Source organism: Aspergillus pseudoviridinutans (genome assembly GCF_018340605.1).
Source record: "Aspergillus pseudoviridinutans IFM 55266 DNA, scaffold_2, whole genome shotgun sequence".
Taxonomy (NCBI): domain Eukaryota; kingdom Fungi; phylum Ascomycota; class Eurotiomycetes; order Eurotiales; family Aspergillaceae; genus Aspergillus; species Aspergillus pseudoviridinutans.
In genome coordinates this window covers 4,638,741-4,656,834 of record NW_025091282.1, presented here as the reverse complement: position 1 = coordinate 4,656,834, position 18,094 = coordinate 4,638,741, and the positions used below count along the sequence as shown (strand labels likewise).

The 18,094-nt window shown below is 52.4% G+C and overlaps 8 protein-coding genes across 8 annotated transcripts; 5 read left to right on the top strand and 3 right to left on the bottom strand.

Annotated features, from left to right (window-relative positions):
• Window positions 1-67: 67 nt before the first annotated feature.
• Window positions 68-1,315, top strand: Asppvi_003699 (uncharacterized protein; the record flags this gene model as incomplete). Its single annotated transcript, XM_043299660.1, has 2 exons — window positions 68-878; window positions 927-1,315. The coding sequence occupies 2 exons, from the start codon at window positions 68-70 to the stop codon at window positions 1,313-1,315; spliced, it is 1,200 nt and encodes a 399-aa protein (XP_043155595.1).
• A 522-nt stretch (window positions 1,316-1,837) lies between these two features.
• On the top strand, window positions 1,838-3,715 carry Asppvi_003698 (beta-xylosidase; the record flags this gene model as incomplete). Its single annotated transcript, XM_043299659.1, has 4 exons — window positions 1,838-2,114; window positions 2,170-2,577; window positions 2,627-3,348; window positions 3,401-3,715. The coding sequence occupies 4 exons, from the start codon at window positions 1,838-1,840 to the stop codon at window positions 3,713-3,715; spliced, it is 1,722 nt and encodes a 573-aa protein (XP_043155594.1).
• Window positions 3,716-4,457: 742 nt separating this feature from the next.
• On the top strand, window positions 4,458-7,005 carry Asppvi_003697 (putative C6 transcription factor; the record flags this gene model as incomplete). The annotated part of the gene is made up of 2 exons (XM_043299658.1): window positions 4,458-5,321; window positions 5,371-7,005. 2 exons carry the CDS (start codon window positions 4,458-4,460, stop codon window positions 7,003-7,005), a joined length of 2,499 nt encoding a protein of 832 aa, XP_043155593.1.
• Window positions 7,006-7,164: 159 nt separating this feature from the next.
• Window positions 7,165-8,733, bottom strand: Asppvi_003696 (glycoside hydrolase family 88 protein; the record flags this gene model as incomplete). The annotated part of the gene is made up of 3 exons (XM_043299657.1): window positions 7,165-8,469; window positions 8,517-8,669; window positions 8,728-8,733. The coding sequence occupies 3 exons, from the start codon at window positions 8,731-8,733 to the stop codon at window positions 7,165-7,167; spliced, it is 1,464 nt and encodes a 487-aa protein (XP_043155592.1).
• A 655-nt stretch (window positions 8,734-9,388) lies between these two features.
• On the top strand, window positions 9,389-11,375 carry Asppvi_003695 (putative MFS transporter; the record flags this gene model as incomplete). The annotated part of the gene is made up of 9 exons (XM_043299656.1): window positions 9,389-9,583; window positions 9,630-9,902; window positions 9,952-10,007; window positions 10,054-10,151; window positions 10,200-10,219; window positions 10,264-10,748; window positions 10,792-11,011; window positions 11,069-11,311; window positions 11,364-11,375. The coding sequence occupies 9 exons, from the start codon at window positions 9,389-9,391 to the stop codon at window positions 11,373-11,375; spliced, it is 1,602 nt and encodes a 533-aa protein (XP_043155591.1).
• A 121-nt stretch (window positions 11,376-11,496) lies between these two features.
• Window positions 11,497-13,179, bottom strand: Asppvi_003694 (uncharacterized protein; the record flags this gene model as incomplete). The annotated part of the gene is made up of 1 exon (XM_043299655.1): window positions 11,497-13,179. The coding sequence occupies one exon, from the start codon at window positions 13,177-13,179 to the stop codon at window positions 11,497-11,499; it is 1,683 nt and encodes a 560-aa protein (XP_043155590.1).
• A 1,686-nt stretch (window positions 13,180-14,865) lies between these two features.
• Asppvi_003693 (putative GPI anchored protein) lies at window positions 14,866-16,111 on the top strand (the record flags this gene model as incomplete). Its single annotated transcript, XM_043299654.1, has 2 exons — window positions 14,866-15,764; window positions 15,814-16,111. The coding sequence occupies 2 exons, from the start codon at window positions 14,866-14,868 to the stop codon at window positions 16,109-16,111; spliced, it is 1,197 nt and encodes a 398-aa protein (XP_043155589.1).
• Window positions 16,112-16,146: 35 nt separating this feature from the next.
• On the bottom strand, window positions 16,147-17,697 carry Asppvi_003692 (putative carboxylesterase; the record flags this gene model as incomplete). Its single annotated transcript, XM_043299653.1, has 3 exons — window positions 16,147-17,166; window positions 17,214-17,558; window positions 17,608-17,697. The coding sequence occupies 3 exons, from the start codon at window positions 17,695-17,697 to the stop codon at window positions 16,147-16,149; spliced, it is 1,455 nt and encodes a 484-aa protein (XP_043155588.1).
• Between the last annotated feature and the right edge of the window lie 397 nt (window positions 17,698-18,094).

The window sequence follows — 18,094 nt, the reverse complement described above, 5'->3', positions numbered from 1 at the left end:
AACCTTGTCAGTGTCAGAGATGTTCACAGGCCTCAAAGCCATCGGACGATAAGCCATCTCCTGCGACATGTTGAAGGTATTCCTAAGCATCCTCGCCCTGGCAGGCGTCTGCCACTCCGTAGTGGTGGACGTCCCCAGCGTGTACGGCCCCATTCCTCATGTCGGCGACTTCTCCGGCGTTGATTCGACCAAATACCTCAAGAGACGCCCTGGAGACTTTGTCCACCCCGGTATATGGCACACTCACGAGGACCTGGAGCGCATCCGGACCAAAGTCCTGTCCAAGCAAGATCCTTGGGCGTCGGCCTACGAGAAATTCAGCGCCGATCAATACTCCCAGGCCAGCTACCAGATGCAGGGGCCGCACGCGGTTCTCTCGCGCGGGAGCATCAGCAACTACACCTCGTTCGCGCATGACGTTCGCGCGGCATGGCAGAATGCGCTGATGTGGTACATCACCCGCAACCAGTCACACTGGGATCGGAGCACCACCATTCTAGACGCTTGGGGAAGCAACCTGACCGACATCATCGGGACCGACCGCTCGCTGATGATCGGTCTCGACGGGGACTTGTTCGTCAATGCAGCGGAGATCATGCGCTGGGAGGGCAATTGGACTGAAACCGGTGCCAGGTGGCAGGGTGGTTCGGGCTTCAGCAACCAGCTGTACTGGCTATTCTCGCGGCAATCGGTCGTTGTGGGACAGGCCAACTACGGGATGGTCAGTATCAAAGCGATGCTCAGTTTCGCAGTCTACCTGAATGATGTCGAACTGTACAACTATGCGATGAATGCCTTTATTCAGGACAACTGCGCTGGTCTGTTTGCGCAATTTCATCCGGAGACAGGTCAATCTGCGGAAGCCGGGCGTGATCAAAGTAGGTAATCTTCTTCTTTCAACTGACTATGCACTGATATACTGCAAGGCCACACCATGTCCGGTATCGGCTGGGCTGCGTACGGCGCACGGGTGGGACAGAGCCAGGGCGTCGATCTATATAGCCTGGGCAACAATCTCTTATTCAAAGCGGCCGAGTACGCAGCCAAGTACAATCTGAACGAAACCGTCGAGTACGATCCCAAGTGGTCCCGGTGCGAGGCGGTCCTAGTCAATGGTCCCTGGGCAACTATCTCCGAGGAGGATCGCGGCGTGACGAACCAGAACCCCATATGGGATATTCTGTACTACCAGTATGTGGCCAAGAGAAAGGAGAAGGCACCATGGACTACCAAGGCCAAGCAATTCGAAGGTTTTGAGGGCGCTGTCTCATCCAACGATCATCCCAGCTGGGGTGATTTGATCTGGGCATACTAGCCTCTGGTGGTTTCGCAGGGTTTTGAAACGAGGTGAAGAAGACCACTACCATATAGAATATGACTATCTCAATGGTTGAAACGTGTGCCAAAGTCAAGTAATAACCCATCCTGATGATTCTTTGCCTTCATAAACGAGACAAGGCTGTATCATTCCGAAGGCAGTTATGTATATGTTTCGCCGCCAAAGGAGAACGGATACTCCGCGAAAGCACGATATGCCGCTCCATTAATCTTCAATAGAGGGAAGATACACGACAGACTAATACTGACTTGTCCGAGAGACAAAAGAATGTCCCAGTCGAGACCCGAAATCCACTGTGTTATCAGTGACCGGCTCTTTTCCCGGATGATCTCCGGATACCATCTGCTGTACGGGGAGGGAAAAGGAGCCAACTGTGGAGCCCGACCATAAGGATTTGCTACTAGAGGTATTTCCCAGTAACGAAGATGCTATATATACGGAGTCCTGCACAGAGGCTTGATTTAGACATGATAAGTGCGGTTGAAATAGCAGACAGCAATGAGACGGTTCACGCTACGGTTCACGCTCTCCCTGCTGGCCATTCAAAGCTGGGTGCCCACCATCCTAGCGATCAGGAATCCCATTATCTCCGGATGGAACCCTGATCCTTCAATTCTCCGCGTAGGGGACGAGTACTTCCTGGCAACCTCGTCGTTCGAGTACTGGCCGAGCACGCCGATCTACAAGTCCAAAGACCTGGCAAACTGGGAGATCTTCTCTCATGCATTCACCAGACCGGAGCAGCTTCAGCTATATGGAACCCCGACGGGTGCAGGTTAGTACATGCTTGTCCTTACATCGTGACGGTCTAATATTGGGTGTATCGGAAGGTGCCTGGGCTCCAACGCTCTCCTACATCAATGGAAAATACTACCTCGCAGCAATGACGCGATGGACATACGACCCGGTTGCTCGAGTTTGGCCGCGAGTGATGTGGGTTTCGTCGCACGACCTCAAGACCTGGTCGAATCCCATCTGGGGTGACCCATGGGGCATCGATCCCGCATTATTCCAGGATCCCGTCTCCCAGAAAGTGTACTTGAACCTGATGGCCCCCAACAACAACAAAGACCGCATTTGGGGAATCTACCAGTGTGAAGTAGACGTCGACAGTGGCCGTTGTATGGGAGAGTATCGCTCCATGTGGAATGGCACGCTCCCGCATAATGCCAGTGCTCGTCCCGAAGGCCCCAAGATGTTCAAGCGGGATCAATGGTACTACCTCCTCATCGCAGAGGGTAAGCATCACCTTGTCTCTGAAGCGCCAGTCGACTCACAGTCCGGTAGGTGGCACGGACGACCTTCACCGTGCCAGTATCGCACGTTCCTTGTCTCCAGAAGGACCATGGGAGCCTGCGCCGCATAATCCGATTCTTTTTAATGGAGCGTACGGCTACGATAACCTCACGGTACAATCCACTGGCCATGCGACCATCTTCGAGGCGGCCAACGGCGACAGTTATGCGGTCTACCTCGCTCGACGTAAGATCAATGGCTCGTCGCCCCTGGGCCGGGAGACCTTCATGTCACCAGTCACCTGGAAGGATGAATGGCCGATAATCAATGGCGGTAATCCAGTCTTACTCAGTGAATCGTTCGGTCCTGCGCCCGATCAGAAACTACCACCGCCATCTTTCGTCGACAGATTTAACCAGGAATCGCTTGATCCCTCATGGTATCAATTGCGGTCTCCATACGCGCCCATCTACGATCTGAAGAAGACGAATACTCGGAAGGATAAGGATTCTCATGGAATTGTCTTCCGGCCGAACGTTTTCGGCCTGAGTGATCGGGACACCCCAGCTGCCATTTTGCGAAAGCAAAAGTCGCTGAATATGACCTTTAGCGCGCAGTTGCTTCCCACAACGTCCGGGCTGGGCTACGGTGAGACAGTTGGGATCAGTGCGTATTTGAGTGAGCTGCAACATCAGGACATCGGAGTGTCAGGCTGTGTCAATAGCACAGGCATGTGCATTTTCACTCAGTTGATAAAGAATGGGACCACGGAGGTATTAACCTTCACTCTGTGACACGAGAGGAAATGTTGCTGACGCGTAACAGTATAATCAGGTCAAGCTGAACTCGTCGTCCATTCCGTCCAGCCTGGCGCTGCATATCCGCGCAGAACCCCTCTCCTACACGTTTGGATACAGCCTTGGGTCAAATGAGACCATCACCTGGCTGGTATCTCTGTCATCGTCTTGGTTGGCATTCGCTCCGTCGGGTTGGTTTGTGTTCGAAGGAGCGAGTTTTGCTCTGTTTGCGAGCGGCACTGGGCAGCCGTGGCCACCACATGCGCCCGAAGTAGGATTTGCACAGGTCACAGAGACCTACTATGACGAGGATATCCCTGATTATGATCGGTGGTCTGTATAAGCTCAATTTGTAAGACCTGATGGGATGGTGGAAATCCTGTGGACGCAGACGCATCCTGTGATCAAAACAAATAACCAGCACGTGATCCATCAACGGAGGACTGTAAATGTACTCTTGTAATTTGTCTCTACATCCTCATGGAACCACGAGTAGTATCTTCATCCATTACGAAACTATCAGGAACTTGTCTATCATTGCTCAGTGCTGGTGACGATCTCTCGCACCGTCAAACCACTAAAGCAATCAATTTTTAGGACGCCTTCAACCAAGGTCAAGATAACTCCGGTGGAGAGTCGATCGTTATAACAAGACGCGGAGAATCTCCGGCAATTTATCCGCCAGTGGAGTGGCACATCACAGCCTTTTGTCAGGCTGAATGGACTTGCCAACCAGTACGGAGTACGCACACGCGTCTCAATATCCAACCATCCATCAACAATCGAACCCCAGGCCTTGCCGGGATATGGGTATTGGTCGAGTGATACTTTATCCAAGTGCGGGGAAAACCTTGCTATGCCATCATTTGGCGCAAGGACACGAGGTGGTGTTGACTAGTTTGGTGAAGCCTTGATTGAGCTTCGATTACCCCATGGGGAGTTGCAGCTGGTCCCTGCACAATTGATGGGCGCCAGGAAAACCCGAAAAAGGTATTTGATGATGCCTAGCGAGTTTACAGAGTCCTTTTCTCGCAATTCATGACAAGCAACATGAGTTTTCATTGAGACTCCATCCCTCTCCCACAATGTCCCCAAGGTCAACAGCAGCCCCACCGGACCTGGACCAGCTGGACAGCAATAAGGACAAGATCCCTGCATGTCAATCCTGTCGGCGCAAAAAGGCGAAATGCGACCGGGAACAGCCATGCTCACAATGTGTCCGCTTCAATGTAATCTGTCTCTACGACAACGGTCGCCTGAAACCTGGCCTGCGAGCCGGGGCAGTCGAACAGCTCCAACGTCGCGTGGAGGCGCTGGAGAACATGTTCATCGGTCAGGGGATTCTGTGGCAAAAGATCTGGGATACGGTGAGCAGCTCAACAGACGATGTTCAGCAGAACGACAGAGAGCTCGAGAGGATCAGCCTCGATCAAGTCCGCGATCGCGTCAAGGACACTCTACTGCAGCTGGCAGAGGAAAATGAAGGGTCTCTTCGTTCAGTAGTTGACGACATCCACGAGGACAGCATTGAGCAAGACGCCCCTCCGGCCAAACGCAGAAAGCTCGAGTCCCAATCCAGCGCGACCGAGCGACCAAGTCCACCGGGTCGTTCTTCGTCGGCTCATCTCGGCGCGCATGGTCTGCCACCTCGAGAAGTGATCAACGACCTGGTCGAGTTCTACTTTGCAAATGTCCACCATTGGATACCGATTCTACATGTGAGAAAGTTCCGGGAGCAGATACAGACCACCGAAGGTTGGGACAAAGCGATCCATATTTTGCACGCTATCGTGGCAACCTGCATCCGCTTCACCCACCATCCTGACGCTGGCACCAACGAGGTTCGGAGGGAAATGGCCGTTGCCAGTCGGCAAAAGGTCATCCTTAACAGTATGGAATCCTTCTCGGTCGAGAATCTGCAGGCTCTGGTTATTATTGCTTTTGACACTGTATGTCACATCACCAGCTTCTACGACAAATTTCGCTGACGCAACATAGATTGGTAGTGGCCGCGGGCCATCAGCATGGTCGATTGTCGGTAGTATGACTCGCACCGTTGAGCAACTTCAGCTCAGTGTAGAAGAGTCGCAGGGTGATCGAGGATCAGAGGCGGGCGAGTATCTCATCCAACGCATGGTCTTCCTCAAACCCTCCAAGTTCTGGTGGCAGGCGGAGGAGCGACGACGAGTATTTTGGACTGTCTTCCTGATGGACCGGTTTTGCAGCGTGTCGACGGGGTGGAATCTCAGCCTTACCAGTGCCGATGTCAAGCGCCGGCTGCCCTGCGAAGGTGCTCTCTGGGAAAAGGAATACGAGGTGCGAGCACCGTTCTTTGGCATTTCCGACAAAAGCACTTTGAGCAGCACTAGCCCGAATCTCGTCGACAATGAACCCGCCAAGGGCGACCCCGAGCAGGATGCGATCGGGGGATTCGCATATTGCATTGAGGCGACTGAGTCGCTTACCCTCGTCATTAACTTCTTTTTGCAGCACGCATTGGACCTCCAGAACGCGCAAAAGGCACAGTTATGGCTGATGAAGTTCAAGGAGCTCGACCTGCGCCTCGTGCAATGGAAGCTTTTCCTGCCACCCAAATGGCGAACCGCATCGGTCTTGAATGAGGATGGAGTGATGGATCCGAACTTGACTCTGGCACACATGACCCACAACACCGCGGTTATTCTCCTTCATCAGAGTATTGCATATCCGCCCTCGCACTGGAGACAGTGTCCTGTGAGACTCCCATCCGTGGCGTCTGCAGAGACATGCATCGAGGCTGCGGCGGAGATTGCCACCATTGGCCACCAATTCCTTCATCACTCCCCCATCCTCACCAATCCGCAATTCTCGTTCTGCCTTTTCATCGCCGGTCGCATGCTTTTGACACATTCTACATACACCAAAACGGCAATCCCCGATCAACTGGACAGCATCGTCGCCAGTCTCTGGGAGATATCCCAACGATGGGCAGGCCCGAACACACCTGGCCTGGAAAATCTGGCATCCGTCTTCGCAAAACGACTGCTCAACGCACGCAAGCATGCGTCCGGTCGGGCCAGCCTGGATATCCGGCGAACTGTATACTCGGACTCTACAGAGAGAGCGGACCCACTTCCGGAGCAAGACTCGGACGGCAACGAGGGGCCTGTCAATTCCCAATCTCGGACGAATCTTCCACGTGGCTCGTTCGACGGGTCTGGTCACTCAGCAAGCCCAAATCTCCCGACTTACTCAGGCGATTGGAGCAGCCGTGACCCTATGCAGAACGGGCCATCACCAAACGGCTCCCTCTACAATGCACTCAGCCTTGCCTTTCCGCCGCTTCCTCTCTCACTGCAGCCGCAGTATGCACCGTTGTCGGAAGCACAAATGCTCGATCCGGCTCTCCTGTCTAAGGATCATATCCCATCCCTATATCCCGCTCCGCCTGTAGAAACGTTACATGCACAACCGCTGTGGGACCCCGTCGCCCAGTCTTATAATGATTGTAATAATTACCCGAGTCCTGATTATGCGGATCGTTTCGTGGACTTACCATTTAGTCCAGGGCATCGAATAAGCCGCTACGGGAATCCTTCCATGAACAGTGAAAACATCCCTTCCAACGGCGAAGTACAGGGCAATATGCGATGAATTTCAACTCCACTCTGCGTTTAGCTTGGCCTACTAGTGCTCAGGCACAAGAGACCAAATTCTAATTCCTGTATTGGTAATGGAACTCTGAACATAATTTGCCTTCTAAAGAGCTGACACGTCAGCTACAGAAAGTAGTCAATCGACCCGAGATATCGTCTATGGCAACGACGGCACCAAACCAGACTCGAGCAGCATGTTCCCCAGAAGCATGAAATAATAGTCTGCATAGACTAGACCATGGTTCGCCCATCTTCTGGGAGCAAACTCATAGTTGTTGATCGTGGCACCGGTGAGGATTGTCTCTGCTGCTGGCTTCTTGCTCGCAGTGCCATTTATCCCTCTGCAATTTATCCCATTCGTCGCAACGGACATGACCACAGCCAAAAATCCAGGTTCTGGCTTCTCCTCGTGGTCGCAGGGCAACCCATCCTCGTATGTCTCAATGCCCCGGTCGGAGGGCCGAACAGTGAATTTGAAGGTCGGAGGGTTCAGAAACTTGGTCAACGTCCCTTCTACAATGCGCATGACGACAAGGAGATAATGCTCCGATTCATCGTACTTGCCCTGCGCCCTGAGCGCTCTGTAGATCAAGAGCATCCCACACGATGCGATCATCGCGGCGGACGTATCTCTCGGCGAGTCCCTCGTGACTGGTGCATCAAAGTCCCAGTACGGCACGCCATCGGCAGGCAGGTGCTCAATGAAGAAATTGGCAAGCTGTCGCGACGTCTGCAGGAACGATGGATCACCAGTCCAGTGGAATGTCTGCGCGAACCCAAGGATGCCCCACGCCTGACCTCTGGCCCAGCAGCTCTCGTCGCTGTATCCCTGGTTCGTCAACTTCTCCTTGGGTGTGCATGTCTCTTGATCGAAGTTCACCACGTGGTATGTGGAGTGGTTGGCGCGAATATGGTATTTTTGCGTTGTGCGAGCATGTGCAACTGCGACGTCATACAGTTGCCGATTGCCGGTCTCCTTGGAGACCCAGAAGAGCATATCAAGATTGAGCATGTTGTCGATGATGACGAGAAAGTCCTTGGAAGGATCCGTGTATGAATACCGCTTCGTCACACAGGTGTCCCAGCTGCGGATGGACTGGATCCTGGGACAGAATCGACTAGCAAGAGTATTTGCTGCCGTCACCAGACTACTAAACGCTCTTGCATCCCTGTGTAGCTCCCACGCTTTGATGGCCCAGGGCGCAACCATGAAGCCAAGGTCATGTGTCGTGTTAAGAGTGGCGTTCTGATGCAGGTTGACTGTCCACCACTGGCAGAGGTGTTGAAGAAGGAGAGGATGAGGAGTTGGCGCTTTTGTGCTGCTGTTGTACTTGGTCTGGCGCTCGAGCAGCAGGTATAGGGATCCGGGAAAGAAGCCAGACGTCCAGAAGCTCAGGTGTCGGTAAACGTATGTGGCTCCGTCTTTGCCCGTGTACTCCGGAAAGAAGGTGGGAGGTTCATTCTAGACCGTGTCAGCATGGCCCTCCTCTCTTTGAAGTGTATAAGCACCTTTCCCAAAGTTCTGCTGGCCACATTCCACAGTTTTGCTGCCACCGATTCAGAGTAGAGTGCGTGAATCACAGATTGAGGGATAACACCTGTCTTTGCAACTGTTCCATTCTGGTCTTTCGATTCGCTCTTGAGTCTTTTTCGTGCATGTTCCTTGATAGAGGAGTCAGTGCAATCGACGTGTTTCAGGAAACTGGGAGAGAAAACATACTTCCATATTGTCCAGCGACTTGGTTAAAGCCTCCAATATCACAGCCTGTATTCCTACTCGAGAGTGCGGGCTTGAAGTATGAAAGTGATGCAGATAGGAAATTCTCCCGCGTTTCAATCTTTTCCCGGCGTATACTCTGGTAGAGCCATCTCCATGACAAACCATGTAAGACCGGAATACGCAAAGCAGAATGTAACATCGACCCAGCCGAATCCCGCAGGACACGGAGAGCATGCCGAGTTCTGTTCTCAGTATCCCTCTTGCCATCAGATTGGTATCATCGTTAGGGCTCGCGGGCCAAATACCGGCCATTCTCCGCTAGCTTCATTTTTGCGCTAAGGAGCGATCCCTCGATAATGTCTTCCCCGCATTGGACAAGGTTTGTGACTTCCCAGCAAGACTCCGGAGAGAATAACGGAGCTTCTTCCGTTAAGCTCTATGCGAACCCTGCTACTATTCCTGCCGACAAATTGTTTTGATTTGCAGGAATCATCGGACCCCACGGGGCCTCCACAACCCCAGTTCACCCACCGTTAGTCTCTTTGTCCGTGATTGTACACCTGGGTATATAGGATGTCTGTCGCAGATCGACACTGAGTGACTCACCTAGCTCAAGTTTGCATCGTCTCGGATATACGCAGCCACTTATCCAAAATCGATCATGCCTGACATCGAAGGTAAAGTCTCCAAGGCCGAGCAGCAGGAGACGGTTGCTCCTGTAAAGCCCTTCCACCATGGGGAGCTGGACCAGGAAACAGCAGCGTATGCAAATTCAACCGCCGTTCATATTGATAAGGCGACGAACCGGCGGTTGTTTTGGATGATTAACCGCCGCGTGCTGGTGTGCATGCTTGCGGTATGTCTACCTCCCTGCTTGAGATGCTTGGATCTAACGACTGCAGACTTACTTCTGTCAAGCACTCGACAAGGGAACACTCGGCTTTTCTTCGATCATGGGAATCCAGACAGACGCTAGCCTCGTCGGCAATGACTATAGTTGGCTGGGGACGATCCTGTACATTGGTGTGTTGGTAGGCGAGTACCCGACCAACTTTCTCTTGCAGAAGCTGCCGGTTGGCAAATACATTGCGACCAAGTACGTTCCTCTACCTGATCGGATGATTACGAGAATTGACCGTGGATCCAGTGTATTTCTTTGGGGTGTTGTGATTGCTGTAAGTGAATCCGTCAACGGTCCGCGAGTTCGAGGCTTATCCTGTGCAGTGTAGCGCTGCGGCGACGAACTTTCCTGGTTTGATGGTGGTGCGGTTTCTTCTTGGGTAGGAGATTGTCCTGGCCATTGTATGCGTCCGCTGACAAGAGTAGTATCTTCGAGTCCTGTGTGCAGCCATGCTTCATCCTTATAACATCGATGTGGTACACGAGATCGGAGCAGACAATTCTGACCAGTTTGTGGTATTGCAGTATGTTCTTCCACATCTGTAATTTAAGGCCTAACTGACGTGCTATAGTGATGGGTGTCCAGCTTATGGTTTGTTCCTATACTCTGATTGATGAATTGTCTGACGGTAATAGATCGGTGGTCTGCTTGCCTACGGTGTCGAACACTACAGAGGCCACTCCATGAAATCCTGGCAACTTCTGTTTCTTGTGCTTGGAGTAGCCACCTGCGCCTGGGCTGTGTTCATGGGCTGGTATCTGCCCGATAGCCCGATGAAGGCCAAGTGCTGGAGCGAAGAGGACAAGAGACTGATGGTCGAGCGAGTACGCGCCAATGAGACCGGTATCCAGAACAGGGTGTTCAAGAAGTACCAGGTGCTCGAGGTTCTCAGAGACCCTGCCATCTGGCTTTATGCTCTGCTGCAGATGACCAGCTGCTTGATTATCGGCGGACTAGGTGTCTTCTCCAACATCATCATCAAGAGCTTTGGCTTTACGACTTTGCAGACCCAGCTGCTCAATATCGCACAGGGTGGTGTCACTATCGCTGTGATGGTCGGCGGTGCGTCCCTTGCCACCTGGACCAAACAGACTATTCTCATCATGCATTTATGGACCATGTAAGATGTTCCTCTGGCAGTTCGAACCGAGCTAACTCTGTAGACCCGCCATTATCGGAACGGCCATCATCTTCACCATCCCTCCCACACCGAAGACCCGCGCGGGTCTGCTCATCGCATTCTATTGCACGCAGTTCATCCTCGCCGAGGGCAACCTCCTCTTCTCCCTCATCTCGAGGAACGTGGCCGGACAGACCAAGAAGTCTACAGTCCTGGCAGTGACCTTTATCGCCTGGTCCGCCAGCAATGCCGCCGCTCCTCAGGTCAGTTCCTCATGGTCACTCAGACGACATAGACTAATATGTTTTGAAAACGAACAGATCTTCCGATCCGACGACGCCCCGAGATACCACAAAGGTCTTACTGCGCATTTTTGCTTGTACGCTCTGTTCAATATCATCCTCTTGACACTGCGGACTGTCCTTATGGCCCGTAATCGGAAGAAGAGAAGCGCTGCTGCGGCAGCTGGCCAGGTTTCGTCGTCTGAGACGTCGGTGGACGAGAAGATCGAGCACTCGAATGCCTTTTTGGATTTGACGGACAAAGAGAATCCGGACTTTAGGGTAGGTTCTGCCACTGGTACTCCATGAATCGACGGAAGCTAATATCGTGTAGTATGTTTACTAGGATGGACTTAGGAGCAGCTGGTCTGGTGGCCTATTTTATGTTATAATCTCAAAACAATACAAGTTGTACCGAATCCACTTTGGATGTCCATCGACCATCATAATATACAAATTGAATAAAATCAAACATCGTAAGGCTTCTCCTCGCCCGGCAAATAACTCGCCCGCCGACTCATATGCCTCTGCCGGTCTGCCTCCAACGTCTGCGCAAACTTGCTTCTCTCACGAATAATCGGGCCCTTCCAGTAGAAGATATATAACGGGATCAGGACAAGAACACCCGCGCATCCAAGCAAGGTACTCGCCCACTGCAGATGAAACTTCCCCCCAATATTCTCATACATAGGGGTGGCATACATGGTGGCAATTCCCGCCAGGAAATCCCGCGCGAAGCCGTTCCCACCCGTCGCTGAGGCGGAGTATGGCCCGTACGCGGCGACCATGTAGTCGATCGTGGCCATGTAGATGCCGTAGTTGGCCATGGCAATCAGGCAGGCGAAAATGCATGGTGCGATCCACGGTGTGTAGGCCGGCCCCATCGAGGTCCAAGCGAAGCCTAGCAGCCCGATTGGTTCCAGGGGTGCGATGAATAGGAGAAGGAGGAGGCGACGCTCGGGCAGTCGAGCGGCGGGGCCGTGCATCTTGCGGACTTTACGCTGACGCCAGATATCGGGCAAGAAAATCAGGTACGCAATCACGTAGCCGATCAAGATCGAACCAAATGTCATGCCGACAGCGAGGGTGCTAAATCCCCACTGTTCGAAAACAAGGCTGAACGACTCGGTGAAGATGAAGATGAGCGCGTCGGAGAATCCGGACAGCAAAGACAGACAGAGCACAATGGGCTCGCGCAAGAACATCTCGAAGGGCCGGCGCCAGACGCGCAGCACATCCTCGGCGTCCAGCCGGGGCGTCTTGAGCTCGTTGGGGCCGTAAACCTCGTCTCCGCTCTTGCGGCGACGGCGCGCCTCGCGGTCGATGAGGATGGTGGCGCGCGTTTCCGGGACGAGGAAGAAATGCAGGGCCTGGGTGACTCCGCCGAAGATCAACTGTACCCAAAACACCCAGTGCCAGGATAGGTATTGGCCGATGAACCCGCCAAAGAAGGGGCCGACAGTCGAACCCCCGACCGATGAGAGAACGACATACGCAACGGCATATCCTTGATCCTCAGCCTCCCACATATCGGCGGTCATGCCCAGCGTCACTGATCCACCGGCAGAGCTGAGGCCACCGAGCGCCCGACACACAACGATTGTCCCAAAGTTCGGTGCCACGGCGCAGGGGATCTGCCAGACATTGACCAGAAATAAACTCAGCTGCATGATGGGCCAGCGACCAAATTCCTCACTCCAGGGTGCCCACAGCTCACAGCCAAAGGCGTAGGTCACCAAAAAGATCATCTGGCCGACACGGGCAGCCTGTGCACTGATGCCAAACTCCTGCTGAAGCCCTGGGACCGCATTGGCGTAGACGCCCGTGTTGAAGTTCATGGACATCTGCACGACGAAGATGACGGTGAGGATAGTCCATTTCTTGTACCTGGGAAAGCAGAAGCCGAGCTTGTCGTAGCAGTCGTCCTCGGTGAGTTCACGCTTGCTACCGCGGTGAATTTCTTTCGAAGATTCGTCGAAACTTGCGTTTGAGTTGGGCTGAGAGGCATGCTCGCGGTGTGACTGGTGTGACTGGTCTGGCTGGTCGGATCTTTCAAACTTCTTGACTGCTCTGGCTAATTCGTCGGCCTTTTCATGGTCAGATGTATGGCCCGGCTGTTCTTCTGCCGGGGTGTTTGGCTCGGTGGACATGATATTATATGGATCCAAGTATCTGATCAGCGGTGCCGTTTAACATCACCTTGATGGCCGTGATGTTTTAGAAATGCAATCATTGTCTCCTGGGAGGTTGACCGGCCGGTTTTAATATCAATCTTCGATACATATGATTGCGGACCCTGAAAAGTGGAAACAGCCAATTATGCTCCATGTCCGATACCACATTGTAGGACCGATCCTGGGGGTGGATACGTTGAGCGTCAATGGAGATGTTGATTGCATAGAGCAGAGTTATGACATCAGGTATGGAGTCATAGTAAGGGGAGATCCGGATGGCATTGTTCATCCGTCGGAGTTCGGCTGTGAGATGTGCTCTGTTATGTATCACTATAGGTTCTGTGAACAGTAGGATTATGGATACTATATGACCTCAGACCATCCAGGGTTATAGTTATAGCGAGAATATAGTCTGTCTCTGGTTCAGTTGGTTCTGGCAACACTGTATTCATCTTGGCTGGGATGGCTAATTGCATCATTATATCAGACAAAAGGCTGTGCAGTTGAATCAACACTTCACCGCATGTACTCGGAAGAGGGGAAATATGCATCCCTGTTGCTATAACGTCATGGCATGCTGATATTGGAGGTTATTGGTGATCAGAACCAAGCTGGTGGAGATGCCGAGCATCAACTCGGATTGCCCCCATGTATCTGATATTCTTATTGATATCAATCCCATAATTCTTATCGCCTCTATACAACTGGAACTACACATGCATTATAAAACAATAAACTGTTCTCTTACTCGGGAAGATCACTACTGCCCTTCCGTGGTTTATGATAAACTGCGTCGAAACGGTTCCTATCATGCTTGCAGTCGTTCTTCTACCCCTGGCCGATCCAGTGAATACGTCTCAGCTAACGGCGGACTCAACGATGATCTACCATAAGGAACTTGAAACTTAGTTCTACAAATGGCTTTCAGGGGTGATACTAAGTAATCAAGATATGCCGCTGACAAAACAGCATAATTCCACGGAAGTCGTTCAAGCTCCTCTGCCTGCTTTGGGCTTTACTCCCAGGCGAATATTCACTGATAGCATGGAGGCAATACACGAGGCTCGAGTTGCGCTTGACATAAGATTTCCGGGCGTTACTCCGTACGAGGATGATCGACAGATCTCCTGCCACTTCAGACACCGTTGTGAAAGACGTGTCTTCACTGTCCTGCCATGGTAAGGCGGACGTTTCTTCACGTTCATAATCATCTTCATACTCTGGAAGACGGCCGAGCAATACTCCGTTAACCCTCAGCATGTCAGGTGAGGATTATCACGCACAACTCTCCGAACCTTCCAAGGAGGGATCTACCGACATAAGGGGCCACGACGCACGGGATATCTCGAGTTTAAATTGGCAAGGCTGCGATACCCCACACTTTTTAACCAGCCTACAACGGGGGGCAGCCCCAATCTGGAAACAATCTTCACGGTGACGCGGCCCCGCAGTTTCTCGTGTCGCTGTTCGCTTTTTCTGGAATAATGTGACTATGATAGGCCAGATATGTCTGTCTCAAACAGAAGAGCCGGTGTAAGAACCGGGACTGAGCCGCTGAGTATGAAGCTGGAAGTAAGGGTATGGCGGCCATGCTATATAAGCTGTCAAACAATGCACGTTGACCAACCACTCTCGGAGCAGTCATCCTGAAACGACACGGAGATGAAGTTCACAATTTGGTCGGGCCTACTGGCACTATCGGATGCCCTAGTACTCTCTCGCTCCGTCCAGCAACGTAGCAGCTTCGCCCATCCAGGACTCCTCCACACAGCTGCCGACTTTTCCAGAATCACCAGCAAGGTCAACAGTAAAGCTGAACCATGGCTCACTGGGTGGAACAAGCTGACCAGCAGCTCGTACCGATCGCTGAGCTACACTCCGAGCCCACAGGCGATCGTGTACCGCGGCAGTGACGGGACTCACACGGAGAACTATGCGTCGCTGTATAGGGACATTGCAGCTGCCTACGTCATGGCCATCTACTGGAAAGTGACAGGCGACACGGCCTACGCGGACAAAGCAATCAGCATCCTTGACGCCTGGGCATCGACCCTGACCGGAATCTCCGGTTCGTCGGACAAGTTTCTGGCCGCGGGGATTTACGGCTACGAGATAGCCAATGCTGCGGAGATAATGCGGACATACACGGGCTGGTCTGCGCAGAATGTCGCCAAGTTCCAAGACATGATGGTCAATGTCTTTTATCCGCTCAACCACATCTTCCTCGAACAGCACAACGGTGCCGCCATCGACCATTACTGGGCAAACTGGGACTTGTGCAACATCGCCTCCATAATCTCCATCGGGGTGCTGACTGATAACCGCACCATGTACGACGAGGGCGTTAACTACTTCAAGACCGGGGCCGGAAATGGGCAGATAGAAAAGATGATCTGGAAGCTGTACCAGGTCAACGGACAGACGCTGGGACAAGGACAGGAAGCAGGCCGGGACCAGGGCCATGCGATGCTCGATTTCGCTCTTTTGGGAGCCATTGCGCAAACGGCATATAACCAAGGCGATGACTTGTTTGGATATTTGGACAATCGCATTCTTGCCGGGTAAGCCTTCATGATGAAGGTCGTGCTCATACCATACTGACCTGAACAGAGCCGAGTATGCCGCCAAGTACAATCTGGGCAATGATGTGCCCTATACGACCTACACCAACAGCGACGTTACTCAAAACGTCATCAGTAGCGCCAGCCGTGGGGACATCCGGCCCATATGGGAACTCCTTTACAACCATTACGGAGTGCTGAAGCAGTTGAATGTCGAGTACACCAAGCAATATCGTGATCTGGTGGTGAAAAATGGCTCTGGTGCCGAAGGGGGCGGCGGAGACTACGGACCGAACAGTGGAGGATACGATCAGCTGGGATATGGGACTTTGATGTATACTTTGTAGGAGACTAAGCTATACCTATGTGCGGCAGATATCAGTTAAACCTCCAACACTGGTGCCAACCTTTTCCACAGATCACACCGATTGCGTTGGACGTCTGATATTTTCTCCATGACGGTTGCATTTGTCTGTATTTTCAATCTTTCTCCAGCACCCCAGGGCCTCCAGAATGGAGCGCCATCAACCCTGAGCAGATTCGGGTCCAACGTTCTTATGAAGCTGATATAGTAGTGCATCACAACCGGAATGATCGGGGCATTTATATTCCTCATGCTACTGCCGACATCACCTCCATAATTCAGTCCGAGGATGGCCGGGAGGTCAAATGTGTGCGTGACACCTAGCCCGGCAGCGATCCTCGGTGGATCCTGGACATTATAGCGGTAGTTCCAGACACTGTCAGACCTGTCTTTGAGAAATTCCGCCATGCTTCCAGTGATATGAATCCCTGGACATATGATGGTCGCATCACCAAAGGCAGCCGAAGCCGAGGGAAAGTATGCTGCATGTTGCGGGACCGGGTCCATCTTAGGGTATGCATCGTTAATGGCCTGCAGCTGCTTGGGGCTCAGATGAGGATAGAAACTCCGTAAGAAGATTGAGACCTCTGCCGGACTGGTGGCATTATAGGCAAAATAGGAGCCTTCATCCGTATCGCTGCCCACCATCACCGGCACCCCAATGAACTTCCCCTGCTCGAAGAGAGCGTAGAGTCGATCTCGGACTAGGTCGCCGTCTATGACCGGCCAGAACTTTCCCAGTCCAGCAGGATAGCTGATCGAGCCTTCATTTGGTGCACTCAAGTTGGCTTGCTGAACGGCAGAGACATCCGCCGAGCGCAAGCACGCGAGTGTCGAGCATCCCACGGCCGCGAGTAAGCGGCCGTAGAGTATCTCAGACTCGGAGATTGTGACTTGAGGAGCCAACCAGGGACTCTCTGGAATGGCGCCCACGAAAAGGCCGTCATTCCGGCCTCCATACGCCGTGAGATGGAACGAGACTGAGCCACCACCGGCTGATGGACCATGTATAACGACGTGATCCGGATTGCCGCCAAACTAACCTGTCAGTAACACAAGATCATACAATCTGACATAAAGCATACCTGACGAATATGGTTCTTCACCCACTGTAATGCCTTTCGCTGATCCAGTAAGCCAACATTCAAATCACCATGTTCTTGAACTTCCTTGCCCGCTAGGAATCCAAGCGCTCCCACGCGATAATTAAGGTTGACAAAAATGATATTGTTCCCGGATTCCTGGACGACCTCGGTCCCGTTGTAGTTGGCATTGTAATCGGACGCATAAGCACCTCCCTGGATGAACACCCACACGGGCAGTTTGGAATGTGTGGTGGCGTTAGAAGGAGTGAACACGTTGATAAAGAGGCAATCCTCCGCTCTCGTCGATGTGGCACTCTCGCCCGTTCCGACACATATGGGGCCGAACTGTAGAGAGTGAGCTTGGGAATCTGCTTGGACTGCATCATGTATTCACATCCGTTGCATCTTGTAGAGTGGAATTATGGGCAGGCTCCCGCGGAGCTCGAAAGCGCAGGTTTCCTAGAGGCGGTGCCGCATATCGCATGCCCAGGTACTGATCTACTCCTGCTGCAAGTCTAACTCCTTGATACCGCGAGTAGCCAAGGTCGACCACAGGTTGGGCTGAATGAGGTGCAGCATGTCCTATTAGAGAGCTGGACAATATACATAACAAAGAGGGCAAGATCATATTGGCCTTGATGGAAGTCGCTGATGAGCCAAGTTTCAATCAACGACCTTCTCCGAAGGATTAAATGCCCCAGCCATCCACAGATACCCCGCCTTCTTTTAGGCTGCTCGGATATTTTGACCCGAGCTATATGCAATAAGCACGCAAGTTTCATCCATGGCGTATTCTTGAGTAATCTGCACTAGCCATTGGTGGAATATCGGCAGAATGTCTACCAGGTTTGAACCCCCTGCTATATAACTATCTATTACAG